General features: G+C 46.1%; 1 protein-coding gene across 1 annotated transcript in view; it reads left to right on the forward strand.

Moving 5' to 3' along the window:
* Positions 1 to 16,562: 16,562 nt before the first annotated feature.
* The window catches only part of HUNK (hormonally up-regulated Neu-associated kinase), a 100,327-nt gene continuing 90,862 nt past the window's right edge, over positions 16,563 to 26,027 (forward strand). Inside the window, exon 1 of the mRNA XM_031458775.2 lies at positions 16,563 to 16,897. Coding sequence (XP_031314635.1) covers positions 16,637 to 16,897 — 261 coding nt within the window. The 5' untranslated portion in view covers positions 16,563 to 16,636. The remainder of the gene's footprint in view (positions 16,898 to 26,027) is intronic.

The raw sequence follows: 26,027 nt of genomic DNA on the forward strand, positions 1-26,027 counted from the left end.
CTAGGAATCAGTTGCTTTCGTGGTACCTAATATTTAGGTTAGCCAGTGTGATGTTCAACTGCTACCATTGTATTGGGAAGTTGGCCTGCAAAAAACATGCATCTATCTGTTTGTCTCTCTTCGGGCAAATGCTATTAGTGGAATAAAATGCTAAAGGCTTCCAGTTTTTTTTATTAAAAATAAAATGATTCATAGTAATTTTCTCCCCCAACTTTTACTGAGATATAATCAACATATAATATTGTATTAGTTTAAATTGTACAACATGATTTGATACTTGGATATATATTGCTAAATAATTACCACAATAAGTCTGATTAATATCCATGACCTTAGATAGTTACAATTTTTTATCTTATAATAAGAATTTTTAGGATCTAGTCTCTTAGCAAATTTCAAATATACAATACAGTATTGTTAACTACAGTCATGATACTGTGCATTACGTCCTCAGACTGACTTATCTTATAACTAGAATTTGTACCTTTTGACCACCTTAGCCACCTCCCACCAGCAACTGCCAATCTATTCTATGTTTCTATGAATTTGGCTTCTTTAGAGTCCGCACGAATGAGATCATACAGTGTTTTCTTTCTCTGTCTGACTTATTTCACTTAAGTTCCATCCGTGTCGTCCCAAATGGCAGGATTTCTTTCTTTTAATGGCTAATATTTCATTGTGTGTATGTGTGTGTGTATATTCTATTCTGTGTGTGTGTGTGTGTATATATATAAATTATAAGTTCGTGTTTCTTGAACGTGAATGTGCGCAGGAACCACACTATATATATAGTGTGTATATATATATATAGTGTGTGTGTGTATGTATATATGTGTGTGTATATATATACACACATGTATATATAATTTATCCATTCATCTGTTGATGGACACTTCCATTGTTTCCATGTCTTGGCAATTATAGATAATGCTGCAATGAACATGGGGATGCAGATATTTCTTCAAGATAGCCTTTTTATTTCCTTCAGATATATATATACCCAGAAGTGGAATTGCTGGATTCTATGGTAGCTCTATTTTAAATTTTTTGAGGAACCTCCATGCTGTCTTTCCGTAGTTGCTGCACCAATTTACATTCCTACCAACAGTGTAGGAGGGTTCCCTTTTCTCTACATCCTTGCCAACACTTGTGATCTCTTGTCTTTTTGATGACAACCATCCTAGCAGGTGTGAGGTGATATCTCATTGTGGTTTTGATTTGCATTTTCCTGATGGTTAGTGATGTTGCCTATCTTTTCATGTACCTGTTGGCCTTGTATATGTCTTCTCTGGAAAAATGTCTACTCAGTTCCTCTGCTCATTTTACAATCAGATTGTTCATATTTTGGCTATTCAGTTGTATGAGTTCTTTATGTATTTTGGTTATTAACCTCTTAGCTGAAGTATGATTTGCAGATTTTTTTCCCATTCTGTAGATTGTCTTTTCATTTTGTTTAATGGTTTCCTTTAAAAAGGATGTAGTTTGATGTAGTCCCATTCATTTATTTTTGCTTTTGTTGCCTTTGCTTTTGATGTCAAATCTAAAAAACAAATTGTCAAGACTGATGTTAAGGTGGGTACTGCCTATGATTTCTTCTAGGAACTTTATGGTTTCCAGTTTTATGTTCAAGTCTTTAATCCATTTTGAGTTGATTGCTGTCTGTGGTGTGAGAGAGTGGTCCAGTTTCCTTTCTTTGCATGTGCTGTCCAGCTTTTCCAGCACCATTTATTGAAGAGACTTCCCTTCCTCTGCTGTAAATTTTTGGCTGTTTGTTATAAATTGATCATACAAGCACAGATTTGTTTCTGGGCTCTCTATTCTGTTCCACTGATCAATGTGTCTGTTTTATGCCAATATTGTACTGTTTTGATTACTATAGTTTTGTAAGATAGTTTGAAATCAGGGAGTGTGATGCCTCCAGCTTTGTTCTTCTTTCTCAAGATTATTTCAGCTATTCAGGGTCTTTTGTGGTTCCATACAAATTTTAGAATTATTTTTCTATTTCTGTAAAAAATGCCATGGAGTTTTGAGAGGAATTTCATTTTAATCTATGGATTGCTTTGGGTATTACGGACATTTTAACAATATTAATTCTCCCAGTCCACAAGCATGGGATATCTTTCCATTTATTTATGTTTTCTTTCATTTCTTTCATCAATGTCTTGTAGTTATCAATCTACAAATCTTTCACTTCTTGGTTAAATTTATTCCTAGGTATTTTATTCATTCTGGTGAAACTGAAAATGGGATTGTTTTCTTAATTTATCTTTCTGATTTTTTAATTGTTATTGTATAGAAATGCAACTGATTTTTATATACTGATTTTTATGTCCTGCAACTTTACTGAATTTGTTTATTAGTTCTAACAGTTTTTTTTTTTTTAATGGAGCCTTTAGTGTTTCCTATATATACATGTCATCTGCAAGTAGAGACAGTTTTACTTCTCTCTTTCCGATTTGGATGCCTTTTATTTCTTTTTCTTTCTTATTGCTCTGGACTTCCAGTACTATGTTTAATAAAAGTGGTGAGAGTGGGGATCCTTGTCTTGTTCCTAATCTTAGAAGAAATGTTTTCAGCTTTTCACTGTTGAGTATGACAGTATCTGTGGGCTGGACATATATGTCCTATATTATGTTGAGGTATGTTCCTTCTATACCCAGGTGGTTGAGACTTTTATACATGAACAGATGTTGAATTCTGTCAAATGCTTTTTCTACATCTATTGAGATGATCTGTAGTAATTTTCTTTGGCTGTTTCACAGCAGCAGCAGATTACTATCCTGCAGCAGAGTTCATTTTCAATGACATTGTCACTACTACTGATGCCAGCTTCTAATGAACAGTACTGACATCTTTGTTCAGTAAGGGTTTCTTACTGAGTCTTTCTAAGTCCTCGCCCTTTTAACATGTTGTCTTCCTGTGTCAATTAAGTGACCTCTAGCATCACGAGGAATTCTTCGAAATAGTTTGAATCTTGGTCCAGCCACAGCTTTACATGCTTCAGTATGTGGTGATGGACTCAAACCCTTGCTTCTTCTTTAGGGATACTGGCGCTTTCTTCCAGTTGCTTCTCTGGGTTCTGGGAAGAAGATGAAAATTTGTACATGAAGGGAATATAAATTGAATTTTAAAAAGATGAACTAACTAACCGTTTAAGATCTCTTTTAAAAATTAAGGAACAAAAAATTTTCAGATGTGAAATTAGCTCATGTAAGTTCATTTAATGGATTCAGGCCACATTTTGTTTTTCTTAGACCAAGAACATTTTTTTTTTATATTTGTACTCTGTATCAGCTAGGGCTTTGGGGCTTGAATTATGCAAGAATTATGCATTTGTAGCAGGGTCTCCTAGTTGGATGAGGTTAACAGGGCTCTAGGGATGTCTGAAGCCTAAAAGATAACAATGGACACATAGGAGTATCTGTATTATTTCTTGTCATTTTTACGAGGTCCAGAACATCCTTCAGAAAGAAGTTTACTCCTGTTGTTGGTGGTCTGTATTCGTAATTCATGATGGATGGCATAAGACACTGCAACTTAGAGGAAAAGTTGTCAGTTTTTCACCATTGAGCAAGAAGGTGAAGAATTCCAGATATTTCCCTAGTCCCCACACAGGGTCTCAGGTCTACAGTAGATTTGTCTGATCCTATTTAGAGTTTGCAGAAGTTGTGAAAAATACCCCTAAGATATTTTTATTCTTAATTAAAATTCCAAGAAGAGGACTGGCCAAGATGGTGAAGTAGGAAGACCTTGAGCTTACTTCCTCCCACGACCGCACCAAGGTTACAGCTCTTTACAAGCCAATGCCTGGTGAGTAAAACCAGAAGCCTAGCACAAGAGATCTGCAGCTAAAGATATAAAGAAGGAGCCACAGTGAGACAGGTAGGAGGGGCAGAGACGTGGTATAGTAGTCAAGCCCCACACTCTCTGGTAGGCGACCCACAGACAGGAGGATTACTACAACGGCAGAGGTTGTCCCTGAGGAGCGAGGGGTCTGAGCCCCACACTGGGGTCCCTGGTCTTAAAATCCTGCACTGGGAAGATGGGATCCCAGAATATTTGTCTTCGAAGGCCCATGGGGTTTACTTTCAGGAGAGCTAGAGGGCTGTGGGAAATAGAGACTTCACTCTTACAGGGTGCACACACAATCTTACACACCCTGGAACCCAGGGCAGAGCAGTCATCTGAAAGGAGCCTGGGTGGGACCCACCTGCTGATCTTGGAGTCTCCTGGAGAGGCAGGAGGCCACCAGAGCTCACTCGGGAGACAGAGACTGTGGCGGCAGCTATTCTGGGAGCTCATTCTACATGTGGGCACTGGTGCTGGCAAGCACCATTCTGAAATCATCCTTCTGGCTTTCGGACCCAGCCCCATCCACCAGCTTTTCTGCACCAGTAAGGGGAGGCCAACCTACTAGCCGGGCAGAGACACAACCCCACCCACCAGCAGGCCTGCTGACCTAAGACCCTCTGAGCCCACAGCTGCCTCAAGATGTGGCCCTGACCACCAGAGGCCCCACGACCTGGCTCCCAGGACCCCCAGGGTCCTGAAGCCAGAGACCTTAGGACCTGGCTCCATGCACCAATGAGCTGGCACCAGCCCTGGGATCCCCTGGGCCCTGATCCTGTCTACCTGCAGGCTGATACCAGCACTGAGACACCTTGGATCCCTCCACCAGCTGCCCGGGATCCAGCCCTACTCACCAAAAAAGCCGACACCAGCTTTGGGACATCCCAGACCCCACAGCCAGCTATGTCAGGAACTGGCCCCACTCTCCAGCAGGCCTATACTGCTGGATCTGAGCTCCCTGGCCTCACAACCACCCACCCCAGAACTCAGCTCTGCCCGTCATTGGGCCAGCACCAGCCCTGGGACCTCTGGGGCCCTGCAGCCAGCAGCTTTGTGACTTGGCCTCATCAACCAGCCTCTGCACAAGGCAGGACCTGGCAACCAACCAGACTGAGGGCCAGCCGTACCTACAAGATCACCCACAGTAGTCAGCCTGCTATAACAGAAGGACCCATGCAGCCCACATAGGGGGCACCTCTAGAGCATACATCGATCAGAGGGGAGTGCACTATTGGGATGCATAGGGCATCCTACAAAAGGCCACTTATCCAGGGTCAGGAAACATCACCCACCTGTGAGATACATAGAAATAAAAACAGCAAAATAGGCAAAATGAGGTGACTGAGGTACATAGTCTAAACAAAGGAACAAGGTAAACCCCAAAAGAAGAACTAAGTGAAGTGGACACAGGCAGTCTACCCAAAAGAGACTTCAAGGTAATGATCAGAAAGATGCTCAAAGAGCTCAAGAGAAGGAGGAATGAACAGAGTGAGAAGTTAGAAGTTTTAACAAAGGGGTAGAAAATCTAAAGAAGAACTAAACAGAGATGAAGAACACAACAACTGAAATGAAAAATGCACTGGAAGGAATCAACAGGAGACTAAATGATACAGAGGAATGGGTCAGTGAGCTGGAAGAGTGGTGGAAATCACTGCTGCTGAACAGAAAAAAAAAAAGGAAAAAGAATAAAAAGAAATGAGGGCAGTTTAAGAGACCTTTGGGACAACATGAAGTGTACTAACATATTATAGGGGTTCCAGAAGAAGAGAGAGAGAAAGGGGCAGAGAACATTTTTGAGGCCATAATAGCTGAGAACTTCCCTAACCTGGGAAAGGAAGAGACATCCAGGTCCAGGAAGCACAGAGAGTCCCAAACAGGATGAACCCAAAGAGGAACACACCAAGACACATTGTAATTAAAATGGCAACAATTAAAGATAAAGAGAGAATATTAAAAGCAGAAAGGGGAAAGCAACAAGTAACATACAAGGAAACCCCCAAGATGCTGTCAGCTGACTTTTCAGCAGAAATTGTCCAGGCCAGAGGGGAGTGGCATGATATATTTAAAGAGATAAAAGGGAAAAAGCCTACAACCAAGAATGCTCTCCCCAACAAGGCTCTCCTTCAGATTTGATGGAAAGATCAAAAGCTTTACAGACAAGAGCTAAGCGTTCAGCATCGCCAAACCTGCTTTACCAGAAATGTTAAAGGGACTTCTCTAAGCATAAAAGAAAAGACATAACTAGAAACATGAAAATTACAGAAGGAAAAAGCTCATTGGTAAAGTCAAGCATACAATAAAGGTAGTAAATCAGACACGTATAAAGCTAGTACGAAGGTTAAAAGACAAAAGCAGTAAAATCATCTATAGCCATGAGAAGCAGTTAAGGGACACATAAAACCGAAAGATGTAAAATATGACGTCAAAACCAGTAAACATTGGATGGTGGGGTGAGTGAAAATGCATGACCATTGAGTCTGAACTTAAGAGAACAGCAACTTCAAATAATCACACATGAATGGATAGCTAGCTAGCTAGATAAATACATAGACAGAGAGATACAGATATAGGTGTATATACTACCATGTTTAGTGTGGGAAATATAGTCAATATCTATGTAGTATCTGTGTAGTGGCATAACCAAGCTTATCATGGTGATCATTTTGATATGTACAGAAATACCAAAATCACTCTGCTGTGTAACAGGAACCAACATCATGTTATAGGTCAATTATACTTCAAAACAAACAAACTCAGAGAAAAAGAGATCAGATTTGTGGTTTCCAGAGGTGGGGGGTGGGGAGGGGGAAATGAATGAAGGCAGTCAAAAGGTACAAACTTCCAGTTATAAGATAAATAAGCCCTCGAGCTGTCACACTCAACATGGTAAATATAATAAGCACTGCTGTATGTTATATATGAAAGTTGTTAAGAGAATAAATGCTGAATTCTCATCATAAGGAATTTTTTCCTATTTCTTTCATTTTACATCTATATGAGGTGATGGATGTTCACTAAACTATTGTCATAATCATTTCATAATTAAGTCAAATCATTATGCTGTACACCTTAGACTTTTACAGTGAAGTATGTCAGTTATATCTCAATAAAATTGGAAGAAAATAAATCCCGGGAAGCCCAGAAATGTATTGACAGCATAAGAAAATCAAAACAGAAATACTCCACTATCTCCACTCAGGAATGATACCTCCTCACATTTTTTTCTTCCTGACTATTAAATACGAAAAGAAAAAAAAAAAAAAAAAGCCCAGCGGTTTCTCAGTATATTTCCACCAAGTTGTTTTCACCTTGCTGCCTGGGTTTTTCTTCCTTGGTGGTCGTCAGCATTCTCTTGGAAGTGAGGACACACCATTGGTCCTTCACCAAACTTTGTTTTTCTGCCTGTTTTCTTTTGCACAGTGTACCACATCACTAACAAGGCTATAATTTTGACTTTAATTAAGGTAGACCTCATTGAAATCTTTTATTACAGTTTTAGTACAAGTCTGGACTCTGAATTTGCTGTTGTGTGTTTAGATTTGTTTGTATAAGCTAAAATGTGCATATTCTTAGATTCTCTTTGGGGATTGCTTTGTATTTTAAGTTTTATGCTTTTGATCTAAAAATAGCATTTAGCCTTTGCATTTCTTTTACTTTTCATGCCCATCTTGACATTGGAGGATGCACTTTTCTTTACCATTATAGTCTCATCTCCCTGTTAAAGGCTAGCACCTCCCTCTTGCTTGGGCATGGTATAGAGGCCTTGGTCTCTTGGTCCAACCTCCCCTCCTGGCCAGGAGACCAATAGCTAGGGTTAAGTCACAACATAATACAACTGGTGGAGTGCTGGTGTGCATAAGGGAGCAACACAACCATTTGCTGGAGGAGCTGCAGGACCCAGCCAACATGTACTGGCAGAAGTCCAAAAAGAACAGAAGGAACTGGCTTCTCAGGTACTGGATGAAGGGAAGTGGAACATACAGTTGGATAAAGGACAGCGTGTCAATTTAGGAGTACTCTCCTGAGATATAGGATCTAACAAGCTGGGCAAATATATGTATAATTATATGCATATAATAAATAAATATATGTATTTGGACCTGACAGACAATAAAAGAATAAAAATAGACAAATGGGATCACATCAAACTGAAAAGCTGCACAGCAAAAGAAACCATCAACAAAATGAAAAGGCAACCTACAGAATGGGAGAAAATATTTGCAAACCACATATCTGATAAAGGATTAATATCCAAAATCTATAAGGAAATCATGCAACTCAAGAGCACACACACACAAAAATACCCTGATAACCCTACTAAAAAATGGGCAAAGGACCTAAATAGACATTTCTCAAAAGAAGATATACAAATGGGCAACAGATACATAACAAGGTGCTCATCTTCACTAATCATCAGGGAAATGCAAATCAAAACCACAATGAGGTATCACCGCATATCTGTTAGGATGGCTATTGTCACAAAGACAAAAGATAACAAATGTTGGTGAGGATGTGGAGAAAAGGGAACGCTTGTGCGCTGTTGGTAAGAATGTAAATTAGTGCAGTCACTATGGAAAACAGTATGGAGGTTTCTCAAAAAACTTAAAATAGAACTACCATATAACCCAGCAATTCCACTTATGAGTATATATCTAAGGGAAATGAAATCAGTATCTTGAAGAGATATCTGTACTCCCATGTTTATGTCAGCAGTATTCACCATAGTTAAGATATGGAAATAACCTAAATGTCCATGGATGAATAGATAAAGAAAATGTGGTGTATGCATACAGTGGAATATTATTCAGCCACGAACAAGAAGGAAATACAGCCATTTGAGAAAACATGGATGAACCTGAAAGAAATTATGCTAAGTGAAATAAGCCAAACACAGAAAGACAGATACTGAATGTTCTCACTTATATGCGGAATCTTAAATTGTCAAACTCATAGAAATGGAAAGTAGAATGGGACTGGGAGGAGGGGAGTATGGGGAGATACTGGTCAACAGGTACAAAGTCATACAAGATAAATAAGTTCTGGAGAGTTAATGTACAATAATGTGACTATAGTTAACAATATTGCATTGGATGCTTCAAATTTGCTAAAAGAGTACATCTTCAGTGTATTCAAACCACATATATGAAAAAAGGTAACCCTGTGAGGATATGTTAATTAACTTGATTATGAAGAATATTTCACATGTGTGTGTGTATAGCTATATCTATATCTGTGTCTCAAACCATCCAGTTGTATCCCTTAAATATACACAATTCAAAATTGTCAATTAAAACTCAATAAATTCAGGAAAGCAGAATAATTGAGGCTCCTGCCTTGCCTTCTCTTACAGATTACTGCATTGGGGGGAAGCCAACTGCCTTGCCATGAGGATGTTCGAACCACCACTTGGAGAAGTTCATGTGTCAAGGAACTGAGGCCTCCTGCCAACAGCCAGAATGAACTTCCCATCCTTGCATCTTGGAACTGTATCATCCATATTTCCAGTCATGCCTTCGGGGATGGAACATGAGGAGGGCCTGAGGGCCCAAGCAAGCTACTGAAGCAGGTAGCTCAGACCTCCATAACCTGCATCCTTGTTGCACCAGCAACTCTCTATCAGCTCGTATATATGACCACATTTGGAAGGGGGATCCCTGATGACATACTTATGGAAGAGGCCAATGCACGAGCTTTGTTCTTGCTTGGTGTGTGTGGGTACAAGCCCAAAATACACAGTAACTGCACTACAGCTGCCCCCAGAATTGGCCTTGAAGACAACAGGGAGGGGAGTTCCTTCCAATGGGTGGAGTTTCAGTGCAACTGGTCACCTACTGGTCCAGATGAAGAATATATACCATCAATCTTTCTATTATCTATACACACAGATTCATCGGCAGTAACAAATGGCTTGTCAGTTGACCAGGGACCTGGAAGGAGAAACATAGGAAGATCATCGTTAAGGAGGTCTGAGGTGGAGGCATGTGGATGGTCCTACGATGGTAGGCACAAAGCATGATGCTTATACCCATGTCAATATCCCCCAGAAAGCCTCTACCTCAGAAGGAAGAGGCTCTAAATGACCACATCTTTTCAACCCTTCACCTTCCATTTTATTTTAAATTCATTGTTTTCCAATGTATGTCCCACACACTTTCGACTTTGACTTAAGATGACAATAACCAAGGTAGCTTTTATATTTGTAGCACATTCATATATATTTGCCTCATTTTATCCAGGCAACAGTCCAGGGAACTAGGAAGTACTGAAAGGAGTTAATCCCTTTACAGATGGAGAAAACTGATGTTCAGAGATGATAAATGCCCTGCTCAGGGTCACCAGGCCAGCTGGTGAGGGAGGTTCTGGGTTTCCAGACTGGTTCTTTGGGCTTCCTGGCAGGCTGTGAGGGAAAGCAGAGGGGAGTCAACCAGCAGGGGGCGCCTGACTCTCGTTGTCTGGGTCTGGCCACTGCCATCCTGAGCAGGCTTCTGCAGTCACTCACTGTCTGAGTGCCAGACCCATGACTGGTGAGTGGGCTCAGTTCCAGAATGCCCTTCCTTTTGCTGACCCTCCACCCACTGGTCACATTTTAGAGTTGTCCCACTGTGTGCTCAGTCTCCAGGTGCCACTGCAGACCCAATGATCCTGCTCGGTTCTGCCCAGTCCGCAGCCAGAAATGGACAGTCATTAGCACCCATATATGGAGGCCATCAGTTTCCAGCCTGAGTGCTAATAACCACCTTTTCCTTCCTGCCAGAGTACAAATGTGTGTCTTGTTCTAGAGGTTTATCTTTGTGGCATGAATATTGATTTTTTTTCCCAATCTGTCTTTATGAGGCATGCTTTCCTCAGCAGAACTCACTTTTGCTGGGTTTCTTTTTTCTGCTTTCTCATGTATTATGGTCCCCTCTTTGGCAGTGGGAGAACCTGTAAATTACAAATTCACTCAATCACAACACATTTGTATTGCATCCTTCCTAGGGGGCATGCACCACACAGAGAGCACTGAACAAAAATCCCAGCCCTCATGGAGCCTCCATTCTAAGGAGGGAGACAGACAGGAAACAACATAAATAAGGAAACTATAGGGTTTGTCATGTGGTGTTCAGTGCCAGGAAGGAAAATCAAGCAGAGAAGGAAAAGAGGGAGTCCCGGAGGTGGGAGTCTGGGGGAAGTCTGCCTTGTAAACGAAGTGGTCAGACATAGTCTCACAGAAGGGGTGGCATTTAAGTCAAGACCCAAAGATGGTGAGGGGGCCAGCTCATGCTGGAGTGAGCTGGGCATGTGTGGGAGCAGCACGCAGGCCAGTGTGGCTGTGGCAGAGTGAACAGGGGGAGGTGAGTTCAGAGAAGTAAAAGGATGGGGAAGGGGTGTAGGTCACAGAGCGGGAGGGGCCTCAGGGGCCGTGGGGATGGTGCTGGGGTGGACCGCCAATAAGAAATGCATGCAAGGAGAAACGGTCCGGAGGAGTATGTGTGACGCCCTCTCACTATATAGTATTTTAACTTCCATTCCTCCTCAGTAGCCTCTATCTGGGATTTGAAAGAAGGGCCCAAACCCCAAGGAGTGGCCTCCTAAAGCCCCAGGTTCCCCTGTGGCTGTGAGGTGGGGGATAGATTTTTCTTACAAAACAGCCGTGGCATCCGACTCTTGGGGACTGATGGAGGTACAACCATGATAGAGTTGGACTCTCCCAGAGGCAGCCATCAGGATCTTGTCTGAAGAATGCCCCTTTCTCTTCCTGATATCAGCTGGGTGCTGCTGGGAAGCCGTCCTGGGAGGGCAGACTTGGTATCACCAGCCACTTTCTACGCACGAGCAGACCAGGAGTTGAGATGAGGTTCTTTGGGTGCTGCTGAGCTCCTGCAATATGCCTGCCGTGCACAGGGGTTGCGATACAGACAACGTCCCTGGCTGCGTGCACAGAGTTTTGAGGGAGAGAGAGACAATAAACACATACACAAACCAATGTGCACTCTTCTGTCAGCTACTGACGAATGGCTTGAGGAAATACTGAGCGGAGTGTGGGTTAAAGATGGCAATTAAGGGACCTGGGGAGGTCTCCCCGCCTCTCTGATCCAGAGAGCAGAGCCCTGAATGAATGGAGAAACAGACCATATGCAGATTGAGAAGTTTGTTGTGGGCAAAGGGAAGAGCAAGGGCAAAAGCCCTGAGGGTGGCTTGTAGGAAGAGCGAGAGGGAGGTGCAGCTAGTCAGTCTCAGGAGGTCGGATGCTGAAGAGGGAGGCAGGGGCTGTGCAACAAGGCACATGGGGTATCTCTTCTGTGATGGGGTTCTCTTGGATAGTTTGGGGAAGGGAAGTGATGTTGTGATCAGATTTCCATTTTTAAGAGATAGTTTGGGCTCTAGTGAGGCATCAAGGGTTACCAGTTAGGAGGAGAGAGATGATGGGGGCTTGAAGAGGGTGACAGAGGTGAAGGGGGATGAGCAGTGGTCACATATGCGTGTGTTGTGAAAGCAGAACCCATAGCATTTGCTGAGGGATTGGATGTGAGACTCAGGAAGAAGAGGCAGCAAAGGATGACTCAGATTTTGGGGTGAATTTGGGTGAAGCCCTAGGATTGGAGTGGGGAGGGGTGTGTGTGTGTGTGTGTGTGTGTGTATGTGTGTTTGTGTGTTGAGCCCAGGTGAAGTCTGAGACCCTTTGAGACCGCCTGGTGGAGAAGAAGAGTGCTGGTCACAGGACTCTGGATTCAGGGAAGTGATCCAACCTGGAGAAAATGTTTGGTTTCCTCCATAATAAGGACGGTTGTGTTTGTGGAATCCTGGGGCATTCCTGAGTGACTGCTCCCAGTGTTTTGATGATGATGGTATTGACTGAAGGAATGAGAGCTCAAATTCACCATAAGCTTATAAGTGCCAGGTACTGGGCTGAAAGCTTTCTGTGCATAATCTCATTTAATCCTCACACTTCCTTAATATCACAGTTTTACAGATGAAGGAGACCCAGGCACAGAGAGGTGATGAGTCACGATTCATTTTTAGAGAAGAACTTCACTGCAGGGTGTTGCAGGCTGCCTGCTTGCCAGTACCAGGCTCCGCTGTCTCCAACACCCCAGTCTGTGGTGGAAAGACCCTGCCTTCCTCAGCCTTTGCACCATGAACATTCAACAGCTGGGCGCTGTGCAAAGAGTAACGGTGGACCAGAACTCTGGGGGCATGAGTTCAAGTCCTGCCTCTATGATTTATTGGAAGCTTTGTTTGGAGGAGAATTAACATACAGAGTTCACAGAATGTCTTCCAGGCAGTTTATGCCTGCCGGCTGTCTTTGCTCTGCTATCCGTTCCTTCTCCAGTAACCAGCCAGCTTCTGCCAGCCTAACCCCTCTAGCCAACTTTCATTTCCTGGCTGTGCCAGCCTGATTACTTCTAATTGTCTTTGACTGCTTCCAGCTGGGTCTCCTAGCTGGCGTTCTGTGGGAGCACAGAGACAGTCTCCCAGCCATACGGAGGAAGGAGATGGGGAAGGAGACAGGGAGGAAGGAAGCAGCCGGTATGAGTCAACTGAGAAAGCTTTTCATGGCTTTCCAGCCCATTGCAATTTGGTGATTTTTTTTTTAAAGGGTTAACTCACCCAAGTTAGAGAGTGGCCCATCTTTGACGAGACAAACAGTTATATTTGTTGACCCCCAAGGGTAACCAACTATGTGACTGCAAATGCTTTTAGAAAGTTATTTGAAATATCTTTCCCCAGGACAGATGGGGTCTGGCTGTCTGGAACAATGAAGCTCCACTCACTCGAGAATCAGTGAAAGATAACTTTCATTCATTTATTTGACAAATATATATTGAAAGATGATTATGTCTCAGGCACTGTCCTACGTGCTCTAGAGCAAATCGAATATGAAATAAGGCAGCTCCAGTTCTCAATGAGTCTAAAAGAGAAGGACTTTCACAGGAAGTAATATTGGACTTAAGGAGAGTAAGTGATATATAGTAAGAGAGAATGGAGGTGTGACCCGTCTCTTCTAGTTCATTGATTATGGAGGGCTTCATGGGAAAGGGAACCTCTGTGCTAGGTAGAGATGGGTCAGAGGCAGCAGACTCGGGGTGGGGGTGGCAGATGCAAAGGTGCAGAGGTGAGGAAGTCAATCCCAGATGAAGACAGCTGAAGTGTAGTGCTCAGGGAGATGCCCCAGGAGTGGGATTGAGTTTGGGACAATTGGTAGAAAATCAGTGCTGGACCACTGTCTTTCAACCAGATGTTTTCTGCACATCTATCTAATATGCGGGCAGTACAATGTTTTGTGTCCTAATCTGTCTTACATAAAGGAATTTCTGGGGTTATTCCTTATTAAACAGGGCCGTTTCAGGGAACAGGACCTGTGGTTCAAAAACCAGTTACTAAGCCCAGGCAGAGTAGGATTTGGACTTCTCTTTGGCATCCATCCCAGCTGATGGAATTAGCAGTGAACTTGAATCAAACCCAGGCATCAGGCTTGAAAAAGAATTAATGGGCCTGGATTTTCTCTCTTCTTCACCTCTTTCCTGACCTCCACCCTGAGAGCATAATTAAAAGGAAAGAAAATCTCTTTCATTGTAAGTCTTCCACCATTTTTGAAGTAAGCTAACTTTTTTTTGGCCATAAAGATCCTTTGATGAACTGTCTCTGACATTTATTTGCCTTTACTATAATAAAGTAATTTCTAAATTTTCATCTAGAGCTAATTGTCCTAAAATTGAAAGAAATTCATACTTTATTAATACATACGCTATTAATTTGCAAAACTCTAAAACCTTTTTTGAAAGAAGATTCCGAATGGTTTTGATCTCAGTGTGAGCTTCTCATCCCTTAGATGTTTGCTGAGCGTTCACTCTGCAGGCACTATGCTATTCCGACAGCTCCCTTCTCCCTCCATGTTATTGTCCTAAAATCTGATGATTGAATAGGAGACATTATAGCAATTAGATTGGCCTTGCAGAAATGATAGGGGTGGAGTGGCCGCGAAGAAGCTCCTTAAGCACAAGAAAAACATCTGAAAGTGTATTTTTAATACTGGCAGAAGGGAACAATGAGAAGACTGATGGAAAAAACACGCTCAGTCAGAACACGTGAGTAGTTGATCATAGCATATTAGATCTACTTAAAACAGGCATTTGTCTGGGTCACTTTTCAGATGGGTCAGGAAGCCCCCAAGACATTGGATTATTGACAGCTGTACCCCCTCCCAGTCCCGCCCCAATCTACGAGCATTTACGTGGATTGTGCCATAATTGTTTACCTAGGAAAGAAAGGAACTTGTTTAGGACCGAATCCTCCCTTTCAACTCTGCTGTGGTAATATCAGGGGTTAAGTGTGCATTAAACGCTGGCGCCTTTTATCTGGCTGTTCAACAGGTAGCATTTTGTAAATGCCTCCCACTACCTTCTTCCTCCCCCCGCTTCTCCCTCACGAGTCTTCATTTTTGGTTTGAGAAGACACTGGGGATCCCGTAGAAGATCAGAGTCGTCAGGGCAGCTGCACTTGTTTACGAGGGATGAGCAGAGTCAGGGCGCGCACAGAACAAAAGCCTCCAGGAGCAGGGAGCGCTGGTCCACCTCCTCCTGCAATCGCCCGCATCATTTCAATGGAAAGCAGAAAAGGTGTAAACGTACAAGCAGCGACAGCAAGCGCCCTGGTTCCTACGTTACCGCTGCTACTATTATTGTTGCGGCTGCTCCTCCTCCAACATAGTGCTCCCGTCTGGTGTGAGCCCGGGCAGACGCCCCGCCACCTCTCCACCCTTTCTTCCATCCATCCTATTTTCCACCCATCCAGGGTCCAGCGGGCCCTACTGTGTGCAAGGCCCTGGGCTGTACACCCACAGGGCACCTAACCGACAGTCCACCAGGTCCGAGAGCGCCTCCCTCCCTTCCTCCTGCCCTGGTGGGTGCGGCCAGTGGTGGGGGATTTCATCGCGGAAAGGACCAGAAAGCACAAGCCCAGAATCCGGGCAAGAGGCGCAGCAGGAGGCGGCCCGACTTGGGCGGCCCGGGAGCGCGCGTCTCAGCGGCCGCGCGGGGTCTCCCCGTCTGGCGCTCAGGTGGCTCCGCCGCCCACTCGCCGCTCCCCTCCCCGGGCCCTCCCCTCTCCGGCGAGGGTCGAGTTTGGCTGTTGCGCTCGGAGAAGGAGGGGCTACGAGGGATTTGAAAGTGCACAGGCTGCGGAGTGGAGCTCGCATCTGTTCCCGCCGCCCGCGACCGGATTAAATTTCTGCAAATTCAAACTGAATGGGGCTTTCTTCTGCTGCCTTCCAGAGGGCGCCTGCAGCCCGCCGCGCGCTCCTCTCGGGCGGGAGCGGCCGCCTGGCGCGCAGCTAGGAGCCAGCGAGCCGGACCCGAGCCCGTGCGGGCCAGCCGGCGGCGGCGAGGGCGGAGGCTGCGGAGGCGCCTGGGCTCGGGCACCAGGCACTCCGGCCCCGGGACCCGGCACCGGACCGCGCCCCCCGCCGCCCCTCCGGGACCAGCGCGCCCTCTGCACACCCGAGCAGGGCGACTGTCACTAGCCGCCCGGACGGGACCCGGAGTGGGGTCTCTAGGTCCCGAAAGGGGCCCGGGTGACCCTCCGAAGAACTTCTTGGGGGCGGGTCCCTGGGACCCCGTGGCCCAGGCGGCCGCTATTGTCTGCGCGCAGCGCTCGGCGGCGGCTCGGGGCGCGGGAGCCGCGGGCCGGGCGGGGCCGAGCCCGGGGCGGCGGCAGGAGGAGCCGGGGGAGCCGGGGAGCCAGACTAGGAGGAGTAGCCGCGAGCGCGGGAGGCGAGCCGGAGCGGCGCGGGCCGCGGGCTAGCGCGATGCCGGCGGCGGCGGGGGACGGGCTCCTGGGCGAGCCGGCGGCGCCGGGGGGCGGCTGCGGCTCTGAGGACGCGGCCAGGCCGGCGGCAGCCTGCGAGGGAAGTTTCCTGCCGGCCTGGGTGAGCGGCGTGCCCCGCGAGCGGCTCCGCGACTTCCAGCACCACAAGCGCGTGGGCAACTACCTCATCGGCAGCAGGAAGCTGGGCGAGGGCTCCTTCGCCAAGGTGCGCGAGGGGCTGCACGTGCTGACCGGAGAGAAGGTGAGCCGCCCGGGGCGCCGGCCCCTGGCCCTCGGACTGGGCATTCGGGGCGGGAGGGGCAGCGGGACCCTCTGTGGAGAGAAACGCGCTGCGAGTCCGGCTGCGGAGCCCGGGCCGGGCGCCTGCCTCTCCGCTTGCCTTTGCTCGCGGGTTGAAAGAGCGGTCGAGCCAAACGCGCGCGCAGGCCCTCGCAGCCCTCCCCGAGGGGTGATCTGGGGTCGCTCTCCCCGGTGGGCGGCTGGTTTACCCGCGAAGCCGCCCGCAGCCTTTTTGCTCCTCGAAAGGCGCCGCCTGGCGGACAGCGGCGCGGGGGGTAGGGTAGGGGGACGCCGCGCTCGGGGCCGGTAGGGGCTGTAGATCAGCGCGGAGGCGGGAACCAGGGCTGGAGTGTGTGGGTCCTTCTGTTGAGGGTGGGAGAGCTGATTAGCCAGCCCTTGGGGGAACTTGTAGTCTGATCCCCATCCTAGGCTGTGGGGAGGAGGTGGGGGAAAGGCCGAGATCCCAGGGGCATTCCCCCCTGTGTACTGGGGCGGCAGGGGGAACTTTTTCGTGCTCAGAGTAGTTTTCACACGCTGCCTTTCCCTCCACCCACCCTCCCCACCCCTGCATCCCGCTATCACCGCCCATCTTTCCACCCCCCCCCCCCCACCGCCGGGTCCTCACTCCGGTTGCTGGGGTGGGAGCTGCAGTCAGGACCCTGCTCTGGCAGGTACAGAAGCACACACTGATACCCCCAGACTGCAGAGGCTGGGAGACTCTTATCTTTCTAGAAGAGGGGAAAGCAGAGGAAGACCCCCAGAGTTGTGGAGGAGCACCCCCTCCAGGCTTGTGAGAAGTTGTTGGGTTGTGAGCCCTTGCCAGGCACGGCCCAGATAGACCTAAGTTATAACTTAGAAGACACTAAAAATATGATGACTTATGTTTAGGTGAGGATGCCCCAGCCTGGGAGTTACTCCAAGCTTGGAACTATTTCAGACTAGGGCTGCCCCAAGCTCATGGTCACCTCAGACTCAAGGCTCCCCATTTTGCCCCTCTGCCCCAGGCTGGGGCTTGCTTAGTACAGGTGAGGTAGTACGCCCTTTATGTGGCCCATTCACCAGGGACGCATCCGCAGTATGGGAGGGCCAAAGGAGCCCCTGGCTTCCTACCTGCCCTCCCACCCTCTGCCCTGGCATCTTCTGCCCAGCCTGGGAGTTCCTGGGAATGCTCTGCAGTGACCTCTGATTACAGGGCTAGCAGCCTGCCCTCTGGTCCCCAGCCTCACCTATCTTTAGTTACCATCCTTGGTTCCCTACTGTGTCCTGGAGCCCCTTGCATTTGAGTGCAGATCTCATTTGTCCTCTGTTTTGCAGCTGCTCTGGGTGGGGTGCTCCTTTGTTTTGAGTAAGTGGGGTTAGAGTGAGTAGTTTTGGAAGTGCCTCTTGCTTGAATTTCCATGCAAAAGGCACGTGTTCAGAATTTACTTTCTGAACTGAGGATCCCTTCAAAGAAGAAGGAAAAAAAAAAAAATCCTCCAAGCCTCATTCTCGTCTGGAGGGAGCGCCGCGCACTTTCCTCCTGGGTTCTCAGTGGGCTGAGAACTTACACAACCGTCCGGGCTCCAGGATGCCCGGGGCCCAGCTCGCTGATTACACTGTGCTCAATTCTCCGTCCCTGTGTAAATTCCTCTTGGCACAGGTGGCAGGACTTCATTTTCATTCGAAATGTGTAGGATTCAGTCAGGTTGTGTATGCTTCCTCTTGAAACTTAACAAAAAGAGACCAGGCTTTATGTTGACAGTTTCCTGCGTGGTGTTGTGGCTCCAGTTCCTCCCCGGTGCATTTTTGCCCCATAATATCAGGCTGTTAGCCTTGGCGGAACTGCCCGAGGATGCTCTCAGAGCTCAGTCCCCAGCCGGGTGCTTGGGTTCCGGAACACTGTGCGGGGCCCATGGGCAGACTGGAATGCGGGAGACTCCTGCCCGAATAGGGTCCAGTGAGGAGCCCTCTGCACCCTGAGGTGCTCATGCCCATTTATCTCTTCTTCTTCCTTAAGTGGTGAATCTCACTTCATTTCTGCGTCAGGAGGAACTATAAATTGGATGTAAAATTATTTTGCTGGACTGACTGGATCTAGTGAAGGAGGATGGTTCTGAGGATGGAGGAGGGGCTGGGAGATTTTTCTGACGTGGTCTACTTCAGCCAGGAGAATCGGTACTCCAGGGACTGTAAGAATCGTGAGAAATCTGGATTTTAGTTTACTTAATTGCCAGCTTTAAGGAAACATTGGGTGTCATTCATAGCCCTTATCTTCCAAATCCAACACCTTTAATGCTTAACTAATAGATTTAGTTTTTGGCAGGTCATAGAGATTCAAGTGATGTGTGTGTGTGTGTATGTGTGTGTGTGTGTACAACTCTGCCTGGGAAGGATTGCTGAGTTCATGAGTCCCCGCCCCCACTCATGTTCTGGATATTGTCTTACTAAGGCCAGGACAAAGGTGAAGTCAACCTCACACTATTTGCAGCCTTCAGGTCTCATTAAAAGGTGAGCTATTAAGAGGGTTTTTGCCCAGAGAAAGGAGTAATCCTGTGAGCCAAACAAGGGGAGACCTTGAGATGACAGGACCCGAGGCAGGGTAACAGGTGTCCCCAGAGGGTGATGTTAATGTCCAAGGAAGGCCTCTCACCTCAATACTTCCCTCCTTGGCGGAGGGTGTACTTTCTGGAGAAAGCACTTCACTTTTTTTCCTTTCCTTTTCGAAAGGCCACAGACCACTGCAAGAGGGGAATTAAGTCATTAACACTGTAGTAAGAAATAGATGTAGCCCCTTATGCCACCCCCTGGGTGGAAGGATCCAAGGAAGTTGTTGTGAGGAATCAGTTCATTAAAAATCTGAAAGGGGGGATGGAAAAAGGGAGGAAGAGGAGATGCCCCACATTTGGTCTGCTTCACAGTTGAAGTCTCAAACTGTATACATTGTTTTGGGTGATTTATGCCACAATTGAGAGTATTGCTGGTTTGGGGGAACTTAGAGTGTGTGTGTGTGTGTGTGTGTGTGAGAGAGAGAGAGTTGCTTTTTGACTTGGCACATATTCCCAAAACGTTTTGGGTTTCTCCCATGGTTCGCGGGGAATTACTGAGTCCAACTGACAGAAGGAGCCCCCTGACGTTCATTTCAGGCTTCAATCCTGTCTTATTACGAGGCTCCTTTCCCCACCACTCCTGCAGGACAGTATTTTTTTTTTTTTTTGCCTGCCTCTTACTGAAGTTGTTTGAAAGTCATTTGAATCAGGACTGCCCTTTTACTGCCTGAAAATAAAGGCTGGCTTTGGGCAAGACCAAATTTTGTCCTCCTTTAGCTTTGAGTTGGTGCGACCTCCGTTAATGTGGCTTTAAAAGTAAATAATTCACTCGATCATGTGAAACTCTTAATCGGCGCATTCTCAGTCTGTCTTGGACTAGTTGATGATTAGACGAGGAAAAACGATCACAAAATCAGACTTTGAAAAGTATTCTCGGTAGCTTTGAGACAAAGAGCAAAGTTGCTGAGCAGGAGAATCAAGTGACAACTTTAAAAGACCCAGAGAGAGGTGTGCTTGCGACCTCTGATGCTGGTCCTCAAAACCTGGAAAGCGCATAATCGCTGGCACTTCACAGGTTGTTACTGCATTTAAAAAACGATAAGGTGTAGCTGCAGAGGCTTACAGAGAAAAGCACAGGTGTATCTCAGGTGTCGAGCTGGTTTCACAGGCAGGCAAAGCTGCAAAAACGGGCAGAGAGTTGATGCCACAATTACCTTTTTTGTGATTGTCTCCCTAAGAGACAGAGTTGGGTACATAAAATGATTGGTTAAGATGTTTCAATATCTTGTTCTAACCATTGGTTTAAAAAAAAAAACCCCTGAGGGGAGGGTATAGCTCCGTGGTAGAGCATGTATTCAGCACGCATGAGGTCCTGGGTTCAATCCCCAGGACTTCCATTAAAAAAAAAAAAGCCTGTTTATCACTTTCATTGGAGCTATTTTGGGGCTTAAAAAAAGGATTGCCTGCTTAATAAGTTGCCAATAATTATACTTCGGGCCCTACAGTGCCAGATACCTGGAGTGAAGGAGTTACTAAAAATACAATTCACTATGTTTTTCAGAGCAGGAAATATGACTAATTTTAGAGATCGCCTTTTGGCAGATTGTTTTTAACGAGTATTTCTGAAACAAACAGGTGCTAAATCCTGTTTTTTGTTTTTTGTTTTTTTTTTTTGTAAGAGCTAGAAATTTAGGGGTAATAGCTCTGAGGAATAAGAAATACTTAAGAGAACTGGAAATTCCTATTAATCCTCAGCAGGGATTTCTTGGCAAGCAAGAGGCGTTTGGCAGAAGCACCTGCTCAGCATGTCATGTGTGACAAGGCAGTGCCTATAATTTCCGAGATTGCAGTTTGCAGGCATAAGCTTTTTGAACTTCCTGCCCGGCCTCATCTTTTTGAAGTCCTTGCGAACGGTGGAAATTGGCACTTAGGGCTGGCTTCTCAGTGTTCACTGATACACAGGTCCCATGGACTTCAAAGGGCGCTTGGAGTCGGCACAACAGTGCTGAGCGGTGCCCACGAAGAGGAGTGCAACCCTCAATTTTCTCTGCAGGTGTGGAGTCACCGGCACAGGCTGGGCTCAACTGCATCATGTCGTACAACGCCGGCTGCGTGGCAGTCGTCCATCCCAGGGCTTATCGTCCCAGAAGGTGTGGGGGGCGGCAGCGGTGTCTGCCTGGGGGGAGGGCCAGGCGGGGTGTGCTCTGTGGGAAGGCGGTTTGGGCACGAAGTATCATTTACCTGGGGATGGACACCTCGTCTTAATTATTCGTGATAACCGAGTGACCTGCTTGCTCCCCTGGCTAATTGAAACCCACAGATAATCCCCGAGCCTTATTTTTAGCAAACTGGTGAAACCTTTTCCTCCGCTCAGCCTGGGCTCTGGACACTTTCAAGTGCTGACCTGAATTGAATTTCACCCTCTCTAACGTAGATGCTCTTGCTTGCTAGGATGACCAGAGCAGGAGAGGGGTGAATGGCACCCGAGGAGACAGGTGGAGAGAGCTGTTGCCTCTCCTTTCTCCTACACACCAGCTCAGTGGTATAGTGCTTTGTGGTGTATTCAGGGTCTTCCATGCATTTTCTCATTAGATGCTAGAAGTGACCCTGGGTGTGTGAGAACCAACTTGCCGGTGTCCTTATCCCTGTTGAGCATGTGGAGGTATGCCCTGGCTAGATTCTTCCTCAACCCTTCTCTTCTCTGTGGCTCGGGCTGCCCTAACAAATGACCTCAAACTGGGTGACTTAACACAACAGAAATGTCTTCTCTTCTACTTCTAGAAGCCTGAAGACCAAAATCAAAGTGTTGGTAGAGCCTCTGAAGGCTCAACTGGAGGGTGCTTCCATGTCTCTTCCAGCTTCTGGTGCCTGCAATCCTTGGCGTCCCCTGGCATGTAGCTACCGCACCCTCATCTCTGCCTCTGCCTTCACGTGGCCTTCTTTTCTCTAGGTGTCTTCCTGGGCGCCACATCTCCCTTTCCTTATGAGGACATCAGTCGTTGGATTTAGGGTCACCCCTAAACTAGTAGGAACGCCCTTTAACTTGATGACATCTGCAAAGACCCCATTTCCAATCAGGCCACATTCACAGGTGCCAGGGGTTGGGACTTGAACACTTGGTTTGGTGGGATGCAGTTCAACCCACAACACCTTCTTAGCTACGAAGCTTGCGTTGCAGGTGATTTCCTGGGAAGTGGACCTTGAGAAGGAGAGGGATTTGGTCTTAGGGCTTATACGCAGGACCAGCACCTGGGAAGGGAAGGGAGGGGAGGGGAAGAGAGGGAGGGCAGCAAGGCAGCATTAGGCAGAGGAAGAAGTTGGGTCCTGATGCCATCCCAGCCGAAGCCCCCACCCTTGCCATGGTGAGCTCGGGAGCTGAGATGTCCAAGCTGGGGCTCTATATCTTTATATTGGCTGAGGTGTCCACATTGGGGCGAGGGGACCAGGCCTTTATACTTTTGGACCCATCATTAGATGGGGGCTGCCCTGGGAGGGGGCATGGCTTTGAACACTTGCTGAGGACAGTTCCTCTGGTGAGCTCACAGCAGACAGCCAGCAGCAGCAGTAGCTGGGGAGGAAGTTCTTAACCCAGAAAAGTGAGCAGTGAGGCCGGATGTCCACGGCTTGCTGGGGGAGACAGGGCCAGAGCACAAGGTCTCAATCTGAGTTCAAGCCGGTTCCATAAACAAAGTGGGCAGCTTCCCCAGCCCACTTTGCCGACCAAGTTGTGGTGCCTCCACCTGAAATGAGGGAATAGCCGACAGAGTCTATGTTCTAAACGCTCTGAGTATCCTGGGACTATTCTGGCCTCACGTTTCTTTGCAGTGAGGATCCTCAGGGCTCTCTGGTCTGTGGGTACTTTTAGGGCACTTTCATATGTTCTCTGTGTTTTCTCTTGAGGAATTTATGTCAACAGAGTTTGGCGAACTTGTTGACCAGTGTGTCTGTCTAATCATGAGACAGTGGGAGAGACCTTCCCTCCCCCATCACTCTGGAATTGTGGGAAGTTGGATTACTGTCAAATAGAGTCACGGTCCCAGACATTGGGATGACAGAAAGATTGCTGGAGGGGCTGGGGAGCCATCTCTTAGCATCCTCTTAACCACTTTCTCCTTCATAGCACCGGCACTGCTCTACCAAGCTTTGCAATTTCTAATTACTAGGTTCTTTTTGGTTGTTAATCACTCACGTGTGCGTGTTTTAAGATTCATATGGTTACATTTTGGAATAGGTAATGCAGACACATGGTCTACAATGGAAAAGTTTCAAGAGGGGGAAGCAGTGAGAGGTAATTCTGCCTTCATCTGTGGGCCTCAGTGATGAGTTCCTCTCCCCAGAGGCAGCCCGACTTCTAGCCTCCTGTGTGGCCCTCCAGACATACTCCATCTGCATATAAGTGTACATACATCTGATACTCTATGTGCATACATTTGTAAATGTAGAGAGAAAGATGTATTTTTACACTGTACATGCTGTTCGGTATCTTGCTTTTTTAGCAACTTAGCAATATGTCTTGAACATCTTTTCCCTAAATTACTACAGAATTGCCTTATTCTTTTTAATTCTTGCATAGTATTCATTGTATGGTGGTACCGTGTTTACTTTTCCATTCCCTGCTGATTCAGTCCATAGATGTTATTTAAAAAATTGAGCACAATTGAAAAATGGGCATTTAGGTTGTATACAATTTTTTTTTTACTCCCAAATTGTGCTGCAGTAAATTTTATCTGTGCCTATGTGTCATCTTGTAAATGTTTCAAGTATACCTAAGGAATAAATTCCTAGTCTTAGGTGAGAGGGTATGATTATGTTAACTGTTGATGAATATTGCCTGCCATAGAGGTTGTCCCAGTTTATACTTCCATTAACCTGGTATGGCAGTATCTTTCCACATCTTTGTCAATATAAGGCAGTCTCAAACTTTTTGATCTTTGCCAATCTAGTAAACATGGTATCTTGTTTTATGTGGATTTCTCGTATTTTTGAGTTGAGCATATTTTCATATGTCCAACAACAATTTTCATTTCTGCTAATTTTTTCATGTCCATTCACTATCTTCCCTTGGGTTTTTGGTCCTTTTCTTATTGATTTATAGGCCCTTTTTATATATTAAGGCAGTTAGTCCTCTTTCAGTGATATATTTTGAAGCCTCCTCCATCTTGCCTGCTCCCTGTTTATTCTTTTTTTTTAAATTGAAGTATAGTTGTATAGTATAACATAACATTGTAGTTTCTGGTGTACAGCATAGTGATTCAGTTGTACATATATAGATATTCTTTTTTACATTCTTTTTTGTTATAGGATATTATAAGATATTGAATATGGTTCCCTCTGCTATACAGTAGGACCTGTTGTTTTTCTACTGTATATATAGTAGTTACCATCTGCAAATCCTGAACTCTCAAATTACCCCTTCTCCCTCCCCTTTCCCCCTTGGTAACTTTTCCCCTTTGGTAGCCATAAGTTTGTTTTCTGTGTCTGTGAGTCTGTTTAGTAGATAAGTTCATTTGTATCATATTTTAGATTCCACATATAAGTGATACCATATGGTAAGTTTTTTTTCCTCTTTCTGACTTACTCTACTTAGTATGACAATCTCCAGGTCCATCCATGTTGCTGCAGATGGCATTATTTCATTCTTTTTTTTTTTATGGCTGAGTAGTGTTCCATTGTGTATATATACCACATCTTCTTTACCCAGGCAGTGGATATTTAGGTTGCTTCCATATCTTGGCCATAGTAAATAGTGCTGCTGTGAACATTGGGGTGCATGTTTCTTTTCAAATTAGTTTCCTCCAGACACATGCCCAGGAGTGGGGTTGCTCTCACCGGCTGTATAGTTTGCTAGTGCTGCTGTAACAGAGTATCACGCGCTGGGTGGCTTAAACAGTAGAGATTTATTGTCACACGGTTCTGGAGGTCAGAGTTCAAAATCAAGTTGTTGGCAGGGTTGGCTCCCTCTGACGGCTGTGAAGGAAGGATCTGCTGCTCTCCTTGGTTTGTGGATGGCTGTCTTCTCTCTGTCTTTTCACACAGTTTCCCTCTGTGCATGTCTCTCTCTGTGTCTGCATGTCCCCTTTTTATGAGGACGCCAGTCATACTGGATTAGAGCCCGCCCTAGTGTCCCCTCTTTAATTGATTACCTCTGTCAAGATCATTGTTGCCAAATAAGGTCCCATTCTGAGGCACTGCAGTTAGAACCTACTATAGTCTGAGTTTTGTGTCCCCTCAAAGTTCATAAGTTAAAACCGAATCCCCAGTATGATGGTATTAGGAGGTGGGGCCTCTGGGAGGTCATTACATGATGGAGTTTGTGGTCTTAAAAAGAGACCCCAAAAGGCTCTTCCCCTTCTGCCATGTGAGGACGCAGCAAGAAGATGGCTGTGTGTGGACCAGGAAGAGAACCCTCCCCAGACACCAAATCCACCTTGACCTTGGACTTCCTCGCCTCCAACTCTGTGAGAAATAAATTTCTGTTATTTACAAGCTACCTAGCCCATGGTATTTCTTTTTATAGCAGCCTGAACAGACCAAGATAGGTCTTAAACATACGAATTTGGTGGGGGG

Source organism: Camelus dromedarius, chromosome 2 (assembly GCF_036321535.1).
Source record: "Camelus dromedarius isolate mCamDro1 chromosome 2, mCamDro1.pat, whole genome shotgun sequence".
NCBI lineage: Eukaryota > Metazoa > Chordata > Mammalia > Artiodactyla > Camelidae > Camelus > Camelus dromedarius.